Below are 13261 nucleotides of genomic sequence, written 5' to 3'. Positions count from 1 at the left end.
TAGTGTAGTGTAACGTGGACAATGGATCTTTCTCAACCTTTTCGTAATACCCAATGCCTTTCATGACAAGATACAAAACACACCCTCTGCTGACGAAGACGCAATGCAGTATTCACCTCGCTGGTCCTTTCGGTGGCCCCACAACATCAGTGGAATGCCTGCATGCCAACAGACCAATACATTTCCCCATTGAAACACTGTTACCTTCAAGCAGCTGCAGACTTTCAAAGAGATTAAATATGAGGCATGAAGTTGGCCGTCATATTATTTTCCACTTTCAATTTAACTGCTGATCCAGGACGTCATTATAGGCCGTTCAAATAATGAATGAAGGGGCCACCCTTGATTGATATATAAGATAACGCATGGCACGTTAGTGGGTCAATCTTCTTTGCGATAGAAAATCGGCGTCACACCCATTAATGGGAGCAATAAAAGTTGTCATCTACAGTTAATTACTTAATGACAGTAGTGTGTAAGAGATCAGTAATTATTATAAAGGAAAGATTAAAAAAAAGTAGACGACGTAATTACAAATCAACGCACCAATTAAATACAGACGGCTTCTATTTAATGCACTGATGGACAACAACGTTGGGCCACGTGGAAGTATTTAACAGTGCAATCACATATATTATCTCAATTACAAATAGACCACCAGATAGAGGCACGTGGATGTAAATGACCACAGAATGGAATTACATACAATATTTGAAACATAAGTCTCAACATCAATGGAAGGTGCCTGCAACGTGACCCAGCTATGGCTTAAAAGGCCCCTGGTCCAGCTGCATTTTTAATCCACGGTTTTGTAGTCGAGATTCAAGATTGCAAATCATATTAAAATTTTATAATTTATCCCAAATTTATTAACTTTGTAACTCAAACTACGAGATTGTGCATGTAAATATGAACTTTAAAACATTACACACATGTGATAGATGACTCAACTGAATGTAAATGAAATCAATAACATATAATTTTTAACAGTAAGTTGAAAATTATTATATTCATTGATATAATATGTATTATGGTTGCTATTACGGTTAATGAAGTCATTTACTTCTATTAAATAATGTAATAACAAACTATGAACAAATAATCTTAGTCCGAATAATCAAGCGTGGATATGTAATGACAACAATTAATGATAATTCTTATAGTACTTACAAATAAGTAGCTGTGAGAAATTTGTTACGACGTAGCTCAAGCTGATTCAATGTTAATGCAAACCTCGTGAAGCATGCCCCGATCCACCTCAGATAAAATCTTGAATTTTCCACACTAACGACCAACCGTTTCTTGATTTTCATTGTAAGTAATTGTCATTCATACTTTTCATGATTTCAACTTATTAAATAGACCGATAGTTTACTCCAGTGTACACCAGTGTAATGCTTTCAGTGAATTTCATATGAATTAATTGTTGCAAAGCATCAGCAACACCTGACTTACAAAAAATAAACCACAATCGAAAAAGAAATTATAATACAACAGTTATTAAATGCAGCACAATATCACATTACATTAATAATAACAATAAAATTATGATATTACTGAAAATTTTAATATAGTTCCACAAACATTTTAAGCCCAAACCATTATTATTGCATAGAGGTGGACATTTTGTAAAAAAGCCTAGAGCGTCGAAGGACTCATCCGAATCTAATTGCATCATCAGGGCTACCTACTTCGAAGCGTCAATATCGTCGATAAAGTAAGGAATGCATATATGTTATTACTATATCTACGTACATATTTAATATTAGTTCATTAAATTTATAACTTGCAGTGCCATAACAATGTATCAGTAATTAAATGTTTCCATTACTGTTAGGCACTGCAATTAGGAGATATTTATCAATTTTCTTAACACGTCCAGATCGTAAGCCAAAGATCGTATCAACAAGTGGCTTATAAAGTGTTGAGTTGTATTCATATCAACCTAAGTATTTCAATGAACGTGGTAGCGTAACATTGGGTCCTGGACTTTAGCAAAATAATGAAACAATTATTACAGGTTAACCAAACCAGGCCGAAACAGATAAGCCCATGAATGATTAACAATCGACAACAGAAGGATTGAACAATGCTTCGATATCTAGAATTACATTGCAGTTTAATTTGCATGTTAAATTTGGTACCCCTGCAGAAAAAGCAAACTTTGGGGCCTCGCATTCACCCATTGAAAAAGGCACGATAATGGCCACGTGTTATGTACACCGTTGATGTATTTAAATCTTCGTGAATTCATATACTGAATTTTGGCGACATGACTCCAAATTCAACCATGAGATTGGTTGGAGTTTATTTGAAATCTTGGAGTACCTAGAACCATGAGATCGCTCTCAATTGAGATGATAAGATGATCCATCAATGCTTCATTGTCGTTGCTGTAGGCAAGAGATATCACTGCAGAAAGCACCCTGTTTTGTTATAGAATAAACCCAGGATAACAATTTGTAGTCTTTCGATGTGGCAAGGAATGAGTCTATGGGGGAATGCGTAAGTCAGTGAGTACAACATAAACCAAGAAGGGGCCACATGGATTTACCACCATCACTACACTAAGCAAATTTCGTAAGGTATGTACTAAATTTTGTCGATTGCGTAAGTCACAGAGTATGATCCTTTTTCTAATCATGAAATAATTTATAGGTACGTTAATTTGCTTCTCCTTCATCGTTCTTTATGCAAGCGACTGAACAGAAAATAGGTAAATTTTGTGTAGGTTGTGAACAATAATGTTGGCATGAAATAAGGTTAACAACAATTTAACAATAGCGTTGGCATGAAATAAGGTTAACAACAATCTAACTATGTGCGACGTTGGGATGGGTGCTAATTTTATTGGAATTCACGAGTGAATTTTGTTTACCTTCCATCTTGTTGCCTTGTTTTTTAGGTGAGTGAATGGAAGTACTGAACTTAATTATAGAAACATGTTTATTTTCCCAGACCAACACCTGTGATGTTCATGTACAAAAATTACCATTTGTACATGAACATTATATACTCTCCTTCAAAGGTGTTCTTGCGGTGTAGATTATTTTATACCGAAGACTCGCATTTACTGTAATTTTTTAACTTGTTCATTGACAGATTTGCTGGACAATAATAAATCGTAATGTGCTAGGTGTTTTTCACAGTTCCTGGAATTATTATCATTCTACCTCTTAACTTTGAGTTACGGATTATCGACATACGAGGCACCATCAGAAATTGGGTATGTTTTGAAGCAAAAATTATTTTTCTGTTTTGGAATTTGCCATAATTGTTGTTCAACGAAACAAAATTGCCTTTCTCAAATGAAGACTAGTAATATGTTATTGTGCCTTGGATGCAACTAACTGGCAACTTCAATGAAGTCCTATCATCAAACGTTTTTCCACAATTTCCACCGATTGATACAAACTGGAAATTAATTGATGCTCTCATGTAATTGGGAATTAATTCGTAATCTTCTAATCATCACTTTGTTTGAAAAGTGATGATTGTTAACCCTCAGTAATTGATTCCACGGCAGGTTAATGATGAGAGGGTCTAGCAGTGGACTAATTCAGTCTTGGTAGTTAAAAAAGAAATGGACCGTCAGTATAGGGCCAAATATGGGTCTCATTTATCACATTCACCCACAACATGCCAACACGGATTCAGAGAGTGGGACAGTAGTGATTGGATCGCCTGAGTATTATAGGGGCTGCAAAAGGCCATCCAACAAAGGTTCAGCAACAATAAAGCACATTATACCCAGTAATGACGCATTGACAAATTGTGATGATAATGTGAGAAAGAGGAATGTTGCGAGGGTGTTGTTTAATGAGCGAATGGTAGAACCAACCTGCCTGAAAGTGATGACCATGGAGAGACAACCAGTTTCTCTCAACAAGTGACCAACAGAGTAATTTCCATTTTCTCAACAGATGATAGTTTTGTTTCAACAAAGAGGAGACAACTAATTACAGACTCTGAAGCGGTACAAGTACTTTCCATATTTAAACCTCCCCTCAATACAGACAATAGCATTAGAAATACTATGAGTTCACACTCGCACCTATCACCGCTTGGGTAGACACCGTCTGATCCAACCTGGTGGGCATCTGATAAAGGGTGGGAAGCAGATGATGATTCTGCGGATGCGATAATTTTTTTGCCTAGCCACAGTGAAAATGATGAAGAATTAGCAAGTGCTGGATCGGATATGAGGATGAGTTATTTCAACTTGAAAGAGACAGCAAAAAGAAGACCACACATACGATGGTTTTTCATTTGACAGTAGAACCAATAATCAAATGGTTATGAAGATGGGGCAGTGCTTCAGAGATGATTTTCAGTTTAGAAGAGCCGTAGAGGTTCAAGCAATTCAAGATGGTATCAAACTTTGCATAATGGATAACTCTAGTACCTGTGTCAGCTGTGAGTGTTCGGACTCAATTGTGATTGGAAAATCACTGCAGTAAAAGAACGTGGACGCAATGAATTTGTCATCTCATATTTAACTCCAACGCAAACATGTAAGAAATGTTTGTTAAAACTGCAGTGGGGGACAACATGGATTGCAGCTAAGTTCCTCCATATTTAGAATCAAAATGTACCTCAACATCTCGATGTCTTAGTGAATGAAATTGCGGCAGCTTATGGGATGAAATGCCCCCTTTAGAAGTTGAATGTTGTGGACAGTGTGGCAACAATGTGGCTTAGAATAGGCCACACGGAGCCATATGTACAGCTTCTACAATACAAACAGGAGATGGAGAATGTAAACGACCGTAACATCGTTCCCATAGAAACAAAAATAGAACGTCAATTCAGCAACGAGATTTTTGACCGCACGTTTGTTTTATTGTATGACACTGCATATGCATTTAAAATAAGATGTCGAATGCTCCTAACAGTTGATAGGTGAGAGATTGACGGTCCATATAAGAGTGTGATGATGGTTGCAGTATGTCGTGATGGGAATGATGTAGTGCTCCCAATTGCTTTTTGCGAGGTGCAAGAAGAGAACTTGGATTCCTGTGTTTTTTTCTTAAAAATTTAAGCTACGGACTCTGGTTGGACCGTGGAGAAGGACTGTGTATTTTGGGTGATGGGGATAATGACATTAATGAGGCTGTTGAAGAGTTCCTCCCATATGCAGTGTACAGGCAATGTTGTTTCAGCCTATATAATAGATTGCTCGAGGAATTTCCAAATGTGCGAATTTATTCAGCTTTTTGGGGTGCATGTCGAAGCTCAGACAGGAATGACTTCATAAAGCAAATGTCTATCATAGAAAGGGTAAATCTAGAATGCTATAATTGGCTGAAACACATTGACTGCCATAAACGGGCACTATTTTCACCGAATAGGTGAAAAGCACAGAGGTAACCAAAAGTGCCAGCGAACAACTTCTGATATGGTTGATGAAGTACCTGGACTTGAATGTCTCACAAAGATATACAGCAATAACCCAAAAAATTGTTGAAGTGTTTGAGAAACGATATTTGGCTGGCTGGGAATGGGTTTATGACAAACTCACACCAGTAGTAAGACAACAGATCATACAAAATGTTTTTTAAGGCGAAAGCTGAACTGTTGATGTGGCTTCGGATGTCCACTGTAAGTAGACATGGACTTGTGTATCAAGTTAACAAGGAACTAATGACTTGCTCTTGTAGATTATGACAATTATCTGGAATTCCTTGCCAATATGTTTGTCGATGCATTGACAGATGGGGAGGGAAAATCGACACATACATACATAAGCTTTGGTAAGTGGATGAATACAGATCAACGTATGGACTAGGAATGATAATGCTTCCCCAAATAATGCACTGGAACTGCTAGTTAGATGACAATGTTTTGCCACCGGTGAAGAAGTCTAGCAATTTCACAGGTGTTGATGAATCAAATTATCCCGCAAAGGTAACAACCCGTAACTACATCTTCCTTTAGTAAAGTATATGATATTTTATTACATTTCATACAATACCAAAATTCTTTTGTTCTAATCACTGCCCAATCTTGGACACAGTCACCTCGATTGGATGGCGATATTCTGTCAGACCCGAACAACAAGAGCACCATTGGGGGATATAATCAGTAAGAAAATGCTTTTCATTTTATCCTCCGTTCCTTTCAAATTACTTATTTGCATTTGCTTTTGTAGGCCTTTAAATCTCGGCTTCCTCGAATGGAGATCAGCCTAAGGAGCAGTAGTTATTTATCTATGTCTGAAGGTGCATCGTATAATTTTCATCTCATCAGTGTGTATTTATTCCCAAAACTATTGTCAATTCACATGCAACTAAATATATAGAGACCATGACGTTCTTACTAACTTCACGGGGATTTTTCCACAGCCAATATAGTTAGCCGCTACTTACGGAGATGTTTTCATATATTTTGTTTATACCAAAGCTATATTTGTACTATTGGTGGTATGAAATATTGTGATTAATCACATTATTGTCCAGCTAGTTCATCAACGTTATAATCAAACTACAAATCTTTAGGTGAATTACAGTGCATGATGATTTTGAAAACCATTAAGGCACTAAGTGAGATTGCCACAATGAATATCATAAGCCACCAACAAAGGTCATAACTTCAGTAATTCACGTCAAATTTTTTATGAGCAAGCAAGGAAAACACAAAGAATAACGGGATTGTTATTCCTCAATCGCCAGGGTGCCAACAACACCAACACCACCTAAAACGAGATTACATATATGGGCCAATTAAAAGGCAGAATGTTCCACACATTCATAGCCAGTTCCAAAGGCAAGGGGAACACTTGCAGCATTATTAAAACTCTAATTTCTTGGAAACATTATTTTCACCACAATAACGTTTGAAAATAAAACTATGTTTAGCTTTTTCTGTTCACCTGGAAATTAATTATATTTGCGACCACAATAGCTACGGTAGAACATCTAGAAAAATATTTCACAATCTAATACACTAGATTACAAAACTGTATGTTATGGCCCGATGGATCCGCCGTGCATGCAATCGTGATTTCATACACCCTGTTATTTTTTCCAAATTTTTTTCATATCCGACCATTAGATTCAACACAGGAGTTCCATAAGGTGTTAGTGTCGCACGGACATAAGCAATACTAATGTTGCAGCCCCTCATATTTTTTTATAATTTAAGGAAACGTTAGGTTTTAAAATTTTAACACGTAGGCCGGTCTTAATATTTTATGGGTTAACGTTATTTTATGAAATTAAATATACATCAATAGTAATACTATTGATGGATTATTTTAACTTCATGAAATACACTACAGACCCATTAACTCTGAATACGAAGTTGGATTACGATATTCTTATGTTTTCTCCACTTTAACAAAGCAGTGGACAAAGTGTTATATACATTTTGTCAATTTTAAGTGGATATATATTAAACAAATGTTTCGATAGCAATTCATGTGTCGTTATATAGTCCATGTATAGTTCATTCAACATTAATAATTTCTATATGTAAATATGATTTTATCTGACATGACTTATGTCATGTGTTTTCCCAGACCAATATTTTTTGGCATATTTATTCTATCAATAACTCATTCAATGTGAAAACAAATAAATTGCGTAATATTTATGCTATTATGTATTTGTAACCTTGTCAACAATGAATAGTGCCCTTACTTAATAGATTATGGGAGAATATTCTATCAAAAATTAATTTTGCCGATTAACTCACTTTATGACTTCTAGCATAACCATATCTTCTGTTGTTAATATTGGTCCAAAATTTACTTTAAAATGCATATCATAGCGGTCTTGTTCGCGTGAAAAAGGATATTATCACATCATTCTTTTATTTACTCAAATGGTATTATGCATCCTTTACATGTTCATATCAAGCCCTATGTTGGAATCAAATTCAACTTAATTAATCCAATCCCACCATCTTTTACTGCATTCACCAGACCATAATTTTTTGGACCTTCTCATAGAAAGTAGAGTAGAACTCCTTTCTCTTAACAGCACGTAAGAAGAGACTCCTAAAATAATAGAGTTCTTTTACGTCAATGCAAGCATTGACGTTCTCTGTTTTTTAAAGAAAATAGTTTAACTTAAATGCCTACGAGACTACTTGGTAGTGGTACATTCAGCATGCCCTGGGTTATATTTTTCACACTGAACTCAATTTCCATTCCGATCGCACTCTGGTGTCTAATAGGTGTTGTTTTCCTGTACTTGATGGGCCTGGTGTTACAGGATAGCAAAAGTTGAGCTTCATTCTTGTCAATTGTCGCAGGTGTCATTGGCAACACTATGGATGGATGCATTCTTTTTTTTTCTTTTTTTTTTCTTCGTGCATCTTCTTTGTTGTCAATTGAATGTACTTTTCTTTTAACTTGTAGGTTTTTGCACATAGCCCCCTACCTATGCCCCCACCTATCTGGTGGTTAAAGAAACAAAAATTTATCGCTATAAGACTCTCCGATTTTTTTTACATTATGACATTTTTATGGTTTATCATAAATAAATTAAGGTTTTGAGATACAGATAGAGAACACATTTTTCTTTGCTATACTACAATTTATCGTATTTTAATTGGCCCATATCCTTTACATTCTTAACCAAAAACAATAGGGACTATTGAATAACATATGAAATAATTTTTTATTTTTATAATTATTACCATTTATTACGGGCTTCGTCTGCAAATTTTTTTATTCTTTTACTTTTTTTTACTTACAACAAACATTTGCGCCTTCTCAGGGAAGCTTAATTCTCCAGCAAATGGTGGTTAATTTTGCATGCGTGGTTGCGCTTACCAAAAGTCCACCTATGAGCGGAGTGCACTTAGAAACGAGTTGCCCTCAGCACTCAATGCGATATGCTCTTACAAGTGAGATGCACTTAGTAATGGCTTGCCTAACACAACTACTCGGTCATGGTCTGCTTTGGATCCATCCAAGCCTGCCCTAATTCTAGACTTCTTTACAATTTGTAAATAACTACAGTTTTTTAGAATTGTGCATTTACGTCCTAGAAGATATTTACGCATGTTGCTGCGAAACTTTAATACCTTGGCATCCAAGCCTATAACAACCCCGTAACACTTGCTATTTTGCACACCGTACACACAAACCCACCAGCACACGTACAAGCTCTATAGCTCTTATAAAAAGTTCTCTTCTAATTTCTCTTTACTGTGTAATAAACTTACATTCGGCCATACTGCTCTTATTTCTCTGTAGCATTTCCACAAGCATCCTTACTTCATTAGTTTATAGCCTGCCTTCGCAAAACACTCATCCCACAACATACTACTCATGAGAATAGCTACGATAGAGTGTTTGGTTCAACATCCCCACGATAGTTTTCTCTTAGTTTTTTTTCCTCTTTCAACTTATCATTCACCTCAATTTAGACCGTCATTCTTCATTGATCTTTTTATTATTATTATTATTATTAGACGCTACATAATTATTCTTCACATTTTTTTTATATAGTTTTCATTTACTCAACGCATACGCAAATTTTCCACAAAAACAAATTATAGGCTAACTCAACTGTAAATTCATGCCAGGCTACTTTCAAGATTAAAGTTGATATTTCGTCTTTTTTTCATTTACAAATGTTTTCGTTACTATTTTCGAAATTTTCAAATCATTCTAACCCCAACCCATACTTGCACGCTTCCAACTTCTTGTTTTTAACCAATACTTGCATGCACCCTTTTTTCTGTTGTTTTACATGTGTTACTTCAACAATTTCCAAACCAGTACAGGCGTTTTTTAGGTCAAAAAGTTTATTCCCTGCAGGTTACCGACCCATTACCTTTATCTCAGGTTACTCCTTGCGTCTGTGTGTCTCTTCTGCAGCCAAGAGATGAAATCCAACGGTGACCATGCTACAAGACAAACGACTTGGGTACGAAACCCGGGACGCAACCTAGCTGCCTCCCTAGTATCTTTACATGTAAGTTAATAAATATAAAGTTATTTTAGACTAGAAGACCCCATTGAAAGGAGTAATTTGCATTTTTGCTTCTTTTTCATCAATAAAGTTATCCGAAAGCAAATCAATCCCAAAATTAACAAAGATACCAATTTATTTTTAAAAGATTGTTGCCTGCCGTTTATTTTACTAACCAATATAATTTACCATTTTATGTTAAAATACTGTAGATTAGATGTTGTGAGTTTTTGACCTTGTTTTTTAGCATTTTTCTTCTGAGTTCCTGGTGGAATATTCCATGAAAAATCGTAATTGATCACGCCGTGCTTTTGGCCGTTTTTACAAGTCGGTGAATATTTAACTTAAATATACCTTTCGCAAATTGGGCTAACTATATATTTATTTAAAGCTAGTCAAAAATAACTTTTATTTTTTATAAGACTCAAATTTGCACCTGTTCTTTCCTAGGGCTACAAAATCCGCCGGTGATTCCATAATTAAATACGAATAAATCTCATTTGTCTTCTCTTACTATTCGAGTCTTTTTGCCTGGAAACTCATCAGCTTACATATACCAACTCAACTGTTCGTCGATCTCGCAATTTTTATGACTATTTTGAAAAGTTGTCGACTACTATATTTAAACTTTTTAAACTTTCTGCAAGTGGAGCTGATATTAATCTATATAATAATTCGCCGTAATTTTCTTAATTTAAATTATTTACGGCCTAATTATAAGCTAAACTTTTATAAGTAAAACAAATACCGACCAACTTTCTTTTTCCAATTAAATGGTATTGAGTAAATTAAGCAATGATACTGACCTAATTATAAACTAAACTTTTATTGTAATAAATAAAACACATATAGATAAAGCAATAATACACTACAAGAAAATACATCGTTGACTACGAATTCTATTGCAACAAAACTTATTTTATTGCTAAAACTGATGTTTTGCAACAAATATTTGTCTTTATAGCTATAGTGAAATAGATTTTGTTATTTTTATTGATGTCAAATAGGCGAGAAGATTAAACTATATGGCAACAAAATATTATGTTGCCGTACGCTATTTTTGCGAGAAAAGTGCTATTGTTGCCTAGCAAGCTTAATGAAAACTAAATGTAATTTTGTTGCTACAGACTTTCAATAATAAACACTTGCATCAGTTATAACAAATCAAAATATTGCAGAAAGTTATTGTTAGCCAGAAAATTATTTGTGTTATTGTTAGCAAGAAAATTATTTTTGTGCTTGTATAGTGTTTTTCGTAACGAGACTAATTTTGTTGCGTAAAGGTTAACAATAATATTAAAATTTTTAACATTGCTAATAGCAAACTGTTGCGCTAAGTTCTACATGATGTTTAATAACTATAAGTTGGCAACATTATATCATCATGTTTCACCATAATCAGTATAATATTTGTTGTTATATTATTTTAATTGGGATTACAAATTTTTATTGTTCAGGAAAGGTTTATAAATAATAATATTTTATAGAAGATTTAAAATAATGATAATTAAATTAAGAAAAGTTATGATTTACTTTTTAAAAAAAAGAAATCGATGATAATAATAACATACAAAAATTTTGATTAGTACTAATATTGGTCATAATAATGAATTGAAGAATGAATAATGATCATACTAGTATTGATGAATTTTTTTTTTTTTAATAACATTGATATTACAATCACTATTTATGATATTTACAATCAGAATATTATTGGAAGTAGTTTACATTAATCTTATAAAACATTGCTCAGAATTTAAACTCGGTATTTGCTCTCATAGTCGCCCCAGACTTTCCATTTTTTCATTGATGGGCGTTGAGAAGCACAGTCAAGATCCAGATTGAAGTCGCAGCTCGCACAATGATATATAAGGCCATTTAAATGCTTACCGCGAGCTTTGCATACACGTTTTCCTGAATTTGAAGAATCTCGAAGAGTGAGATAATGTAAATGAGATTGGTGAAGATATATCACCTTTTGTAGCTCAAAACAGGATTGGTGAAGATAAAATCCACAGAGATCGCAACCGTATGCTGGCTTGCCCTGGATGTTCAATCTTTTGCATGCGTAGCACTTGCTTTTCTTGCTCTCAAGAAGAACCAAGAGATGACGGTGGCTGAAATGCTTATATCTCTCTCTTTCGCCGAGTTGTGTCTCAGTGATCACACAGCGAACATGTGTGTTGTACTGATTCAACACAGCCATAGGGTCTATTTCTTCCTTACAGTCGTTACAGTAAAGAAGAATGGAATCATCTTTCACGAGTGCTTTCGATTCATTAGTAACGAGGGAGAGAGGATGGCTGTGATTTTTATGCTGAGCAACTTGTGGTAGCGAGGCTGAAGCTGAACCACAACGAACATGAAAATTGAGTCTGCACTCAAGACACTGAACAAAGAAAATACTTTTAATGTCAAAACCGCATGCATGGCATTGACTCTTATAGGACTTATCATTATTCTGCAGTAAAGTAAGAAGATCATGCTGATGAGCTTGGTACTTTATATTCGGCTTTAGAGACAGACATTGACGATGCATGATAAAGTCGCAATAATCACACTGGTAGTTGATGCCATAATCAATTTCGATGCCACACACATTAAAGTCGCAAGGCGATTTGGATCTTTTGTGGAAATTCAGCACATGGTTCATGAATGAAAGGAGGATTGGGCCAACACACCCTGCAAAAATAAAAACTACCGGAGGGTTTACCGTCGCAAACAGAGCATTTCTCTGGATGAAACTCACAGTTGCTGCAATTGTAGCCGTCGAGAAAAGATCCCATGTCACAGACAAGGCAATGAGGTCCATCAACACCCTCAATCTCACAGAGTGTTAAAGGATGCTTGTGGAGTTGGTACCGCTCAATTTCCATCTCTTTCAGTATTTCCTCTCTCGCTGTTGGATTGCAATATTAATTTTAAGTTATATATCCATTAATTAATTAATTTGCTCGTTCTTCATCAGTAGTGGAATACTCTTCCAGGAAACTCATCTTGAAAAAGTCACGCCGCCGCACATGTAATAGAATAATTAATTCAAAAATTATTTTAGCGTAAAATTTCAATGAAAGATTGTGATCGATCACGCCATGTTTTTGGCTATTTTAACAATTTGGTGATTACTTAATTCAAAAAATTCACAAATTGCACTAATTGTGTATTTATTTAAAGGCTAGTGTCGGTGATTCAAATTTCCATGATTAAATATGAATAAATCTCATTTGAATTTTTCTTATTGAGTGTTTACTTGGAAACTCATCCCTTACCAGTTACCACCAACCCCAGTGATTTGCATAATTTGAATAGGAAGGAAGACTCATCCTGTAATTTTT

At 35.0% G+C, this 13261-nt stretch overlaps 1 protein-coding gene across 1 annotated transcript; it reads right to left on the bottom strand.

The window, feature by feature from the left end:
• Positions 1–11682: 11682 nt before the first annotated feature.
• On the bottom strand, positions 11683–12802 carry LOC112099911. Its single transcript, XM_024187440.1, has 2 exons — positions 12664–12802; positions 11683–12464 (listed from the first exon to the last, which is right to left on the bottom strand). Exons 1-2 carry the CDS (start codon positions 12800–12802, stop codon positions 11683–11685), a joined length of 921 nt encoding a protein of 306 aa, XP_024043208.1.
• Positions 12803–13261: the final 459 nt, after the last annotated feature.

Source organism: Citrus clementina, unplaced genomic scaffold (assembly GCF_000493195.1).
Source record: "Citrus clementina cultivar Clemenules unplaced genomic scaffold, Citrus_clementina_v1.0 scaffold_3, whole genome shotgun sequence".
NCBI classification, from domain to species: domain Eukaryota; kingdom Viridiplantae; phylum Streptophyta; class Magnoliopsida; order Sapindales; family Rutaceae; genus Citrus; species Citrus x clementina.
This window is presented reverse-complemented; position numbering and strand designations above follow the sequence as displayed.

Coding starts and splice junctions, on each gene's coding strand:
- LOC112099911 (XM_024187440.1), bottom strand. CDS start 12,802: ATGGAAATTGAGCGGTACCAACTCCACAAGCATCCTTTAACACTCTGT. Junction 12,465..12,663: donor CAGCAACTGTGAGTTTCATC/CAGAGAAATGCT, acceptor GCGACTTTATCA/TGCATCGTCAATGTCTGTCT.